The following is a 4,776-nucleotide window of genomic DNA, read 5'->3' as shown; positions in this document are numbered from 1 at the left end:
TTAATTTATCACTATTGTAATTAAAGTCCTAATTAGAATAGGTAACTAAATTATCTACAATTTAGTTTTTAGTATGTAAAAATTAACTAAATTGTCTCCAAATTAGTAGGAATACCTATCTTTTAATTTGATTGAACTACAAAATTAAACTATTGTATTTGATCAACATATTATTATTTAAATTTCTATTTTATTATTTTTAAAGATATTATTAATAACATTAAGTTTTTTTTTGAGGAAAATAAAATTAAGTTAATTATGGCTATTATGCTGTTATAAAACCAAAAGAAGAATAAATTCAGTATGGAAAGAAATTTAATAACCGAATATATTATATTTATTTTTACAAATTTTTTTAACTAATTTAATATTAATTATAAATAAAAAATTGATATAATTATAATAAATTTATTAATATGTTCATTGACGAGTTACGTTACGAGCCACGTGCATAGCACGTAATGCGAAACTAGTCTCTAATAAAAGAGTTAAACTCTTGTTTAGATTATCATTTTTAGTTTAGTTAGGATTCTAAATCAAGGCTATAAATAGATGAGTCAATGTTGTATTCTGTCAACACATTATCAATCGAACAAACAATAAGTTCGAGCTTTTTATTCCGATCTTCGGAATGAAATTTAAATTAGAAGTAGTTTTGATATCTATTTTGCTTGAATTTTAGGATACTCAAATTGATCCTTATAGTTGTTAATTAGTTTTAGAGGTTACATTAATCTCACCATGTGGTTGTCCTTCGTGTACGACTCGATTAAAGTATCAGATTGTAAAAATTTGTTTATAAATTCAAAGATTTGAACTAAAAAACATTTCCCTGTTAACAACCTCCACCAACTCTTATTTGTAATTTTACTAAATGTAAGAAAATAAAAACTGATGATTTTTTTCACAAAATTGGTTTTAATTTTTTTTAAATCGCTCATAAAAGAAAAGAAAACTATAAATTTGCTTCAAAAAGAACTTCCTATAGAAAGAAATACCCAAATTCGTTTTAAACATATAAAACATAAAATAATCATAAATCAATTTGCAAAAACAGTATCCAACTATGTACATTATGAACTCTCCAATGTCGTGATAATTATACAAAATCAAAAAAAGAAGTATTGCGCATTAAAAACTAAAAATGAGTAAATCAAAGAGAAGTGTGATGGATATCAGCAGGAGGGATGAAAGAGTCTAAAGAAAGGCCAGCAACATTAAAAACAACATCATCAATCCTCCAAAATTCTTCCATTTTGGTTCTACTATGCTGCACACATTCCTCTTCGAATCGGAACACGGTAGCGACTGATCTACCTTGATGAGCAATTAACACTCCATCAACGTCTCTATAGTCTGCAATGCTACTTCCGATGGTAGTCTCCCAGTAAATATTATCGTTCTCTTGGGTTTCGACTCGGGTGAGATGGGAATCCTCCAAGTAAATTAGAAGTCCGCTTTTCTGGCTAAAATATCCGTATAAAACATGCCTAAGCACTTCTGTTGCTCCTTCGCTTCTTTCTGTTACGGAGGCACGATCTGCTGCTACTTTTAATACGAAACAATCATCGTCTCCAATTCGCTTCTCGCCCAAGCATTGCGCATTCGTAAATAGGCTCGCCGTGTTTTTTGGATCAAGGCCCTGATATTATAATTCAAGATTAATAGACAAAATTGAAAAATGATAAACGTCATCGAAACTAATGTATATAAAATAAAAGTACATTTGTATTTGTGTTGTTATCATAATGTGTTCATTTTTCAATTTGGGAGGGGTAGCAGGTGGTGGTCCGGCAGCTGGTAGTTATCGACTTGTCCAATCAATGGTAGCCAATCGGTGTATTGCTGTGCCAATATCAACATCTATTATATATGGGTGGATTTTAAGTGAATTTTATATATACATTATTTATTTGACTAATTTGATCAAATGTTATTGCATTTAATTTCTATTTCAACTCCTCTCATATTATCATTAATCTAATAAAAAAATTGGAATATTTTGATCAAACATTAATATAATAATATAAAATTTATTTAGATCCACCAAAAATATACTAATAAATTCACTTAAAATTTACGTCTGATCCGTCTCAAAAGGATTAATACAATAATATCGAATCCATAAAAACAACGTAAAATTCACCTCCAGAATTAATCAAATTCACATTATATTTGAAAATAATCTGATTCGAATACTAAAAATTCCACCAAGAGTCACTGACAAATTTCGACAGCCAACTCCGGCGATGGATTTTTGGTAAAAAATTTATGGTTTTCTCAATCCAAAATTGTTGTAAATATTTTTAAACACACTGATGAATGAATATATATGTTACAAATTAATTTTCTCGATGATACTGTTAAAGAAAATTATTATAGCTTCAAATCAAAAGGTCTAACAAGATGAGGAAATACAAAATGTTAAATAAGAATGTTTAGCTAGAAAAATAGTATAATACTTCCTCCATTTCAAATTAATAAAATTTTTTAAATTTTTTTATCTCAAATTATAGACAGTGATTTATTGCTAGAATGATAAAATGGCATGGATACCCTCATTAATTATACTACAATAAATAAGAATAAATATATTAAATTTCAAAATTGGCATATTTTCGATCTAATTTAATACCACACATTTTATATTGAGAAGGATTAATTTATTCAAAATGAAAAGTCTAAAATATTTTTATAAAATTATTCATTTTATATAGATTTACTAAATTTTTTAATTTGTATTTATTATAAACTGTAAATTAATTTGAACGGAGGGTCAATAATTAAAAAAAAGACGACAAAAGGGGAGGCAATAATTCAATAAATCAGTCACACTAAGAGATAAAGTGAAAAGCAAAAGAAAAAGTGAATAAATCTGAATCCCAAGAGGCCGAATGTTTTGAATATGATCATCGATAAAGAAAGTCACGTGCCATCCTATATGCTCACTCAGTGAGCCTTTTCAAAGCATAACATTTTTGTCTGCTCAGTTTCTCCATCAATATCGGCCAACCATTTACAAAACAAAATTATCTCATTAAAATACCTTTGACAATTGCGTGAAACAAAATTGAAAAATTTATCCAGCCATATAGAAATCAATTTTCATTTAAAAAAATCAAAATTTTAATACTAGATTTATATTGTTTTTTTATATATATATTATTGAGAAAGAAGGAGCATTTGTGAGAGAAACCACCTAACAAAACACTGTCCAGCGCTTATAATATTTGAGTTATAGTTTATTAATAAATTTTAATTATTTCTGTATTAAAAAACAATACACGAAAGCAGTACTTCTATTTCTTTAAGTAATTATGGGAACAATTATTAGCTAATATTATCTCAGCTATTCAATCTAAGTAAGATGACCATATTTCTTTAGTAACAAATTTTTGGCACTTGTTTAAAAAATTATATTCAAAGTCATTGCAATAGAATTTTTAAAATTTGTTATTGAAGGATTTTAGTTTGATTAGTTCAAAAAAGTTGAGAGACTCAAAAACTTCTAATTCGGAACTTCTATACTTTTTATTTTGACATATAATAGCAAAATAAGGTGATAATGTAGCAATTTGATGCAAAGAAATGAATAAAAATTACCTGAATGATGCGACGTAGAGGGCGTTGGGGTCCTTTGGCGGCATGAGAACCCAGCCAAGGAGTATGGCGCCACACAGTCTTGCCATCGCTGCCGGCGATGACCTTATTACCGCCGACAACTAATTCAAGAGACCACTTTGCCGGCATCATTTGCCAAACAACGAAACATCCATTTTCTCCGGTTCTGGTTCCTAGACATTTCACACTCTTTCCTGATGATATTTCCGTCTCACAACGGATCATCTTTACGCTTCCCGTGGCGTACATGTTTTTCATATCTTTCTCTCTCTTTAAGCACCCGGTCGCTGCCAAATATTGATGTACAATATAATGCGCAGTCGAGTTTTCCTATTGATCGCGAATATTAATAATACACCGAAATTAATCAATAATTCTGTGAAATATATAAAATAAGAATATAACGCGCCTTCATTATTGCAATGTTGGAAAAGAACCTGAATGTGGAAATTGTGATGAATGTTGGAGCGGGGGAGAAGAGGGATAGGGGCAAGCGGGCAGGCAAGAACTCCGAGCAACAGCCTTAAATCTTGCCTTTTACTATTCGACAGAATGGTTCCGTCGCCCTTGTGGAGGCGAAACCATTCGCGAATGAGTTCCCAGGAGGTCTCCTTTTTATGAACTTGGTCTTGCGTCTCAGGATCAGGATCAGGACCTTCCATCAAAGGCGTCAGTGTCTGTGTGCACCATCGTTGCTTCCTTCGTCCTCTTGAGTCCATTCTTTTACACAGCTTGGTGATGATGTGTGAGGGAAATCATGAGGATATATAAATTTTGTATGAGACAAAAGGGACAGCTTATCTGTGCAACGACAGAGTAATATAATACAGACTTGCAGTTGCCCTGTCGTTTGCTTTTCTCTTTCCACTACTTTATTGGTATTCTCTCCCTATACTCTCCAAATCTAAGGTCCCAGCTACTGCCTTATTGCCAAGCTACGATTCTCAGTTCCTTTTTTCCGATGGTCCATCCGCATCTACACTTATATATTCTAGCCAGTCATTGAAAAATAATTGACCAGGCCGGTTCAACCGTGTGCACTGAGAACTGGCCTGTTGTCCAGTCCAATGAATCCAAAAATATGAAAAGTCTGGTTCAATCATCGAATTAAACCGGTAGTTGAGCCATTAATTAATACAGGGTCAATGCGCCCCC

The 4,776-nt window shown here is 31.3% G+C and overlaps 1 protein-coding gene across 1 annotated transcript; it reads right to left on the bottom strand.

The window, feature by feature from the left end:
* Positions 1-1,007: 1,007 nt before the first annotated feature.
* On the bottom strand, positions 1,008-4,554 carry LOC126676330 (uncharacterized). Its single transcript, XM_050370509.2, has 3 exons — positions 4,059-4,554; positions 3,604-3,951; positions 1,008-1,642 (listed from the first exon to the last, which is right to left on the bottom strand). The coding sequence occupies exons 1-3, from the start codon at positions 4,338-4,340 to the stop codon at positions 1,154-1,156; spliced, it is 1,119 nt and encodes a 372-aa protein (XP_050226466.1). The 5' UTR covers positions 4,341-4,554; the 3' UTR covers positions 1,008-1,153.
* Between the last annotated feature and the right edge of the window lie 222 nt (positions 4,555-4,776).

The sequence above is a fragment of the Mercurialis annua genome, linkage group LG4 (genome assembly GCF_937616625.2).
Source record: "Mercurialis annua linkage group LG4, ddMerAnnu1.2, whole genome shotgun sequence".
Classification (NCBI taxonomy): Eukaryota; Viridiplantae; Streptophyta; class Magnoliopsida; order Malpighiales; family Euphorbiaceae; genus Mercurialis; species Mercurialis annua.
The sequence above is the reverse complement of the archived record's forward strand: the minus strand, read 5'-3'. Positions and strand labels throughout refer to the sequence as shown.

Excerpts from the sequence above, each read along its gene's own strand:
- LOC126676330 (XM_050370509.2), bottom strand. The coding sequence starts at position 4,340 with ATGGACTCAAGAGGACGAAGGAAGCAACGATGGTGCACACAGACACTG. Across the intron at positions 3,952-4,058 it reads ATCACAATTTCCACATTCAG|GAAAACTCGACTGCGCATTA; the intron begins GTTCTTTTCCAA and ends CGCGATCAATAG. Across the intron at positions 1,643-3,603 it reads CTCTACGTCGCATCATTCAG|GGCCTTGATCCAAAAAACAC; the intron begins GTAATTTTTATT and ends TTATAATATCAG.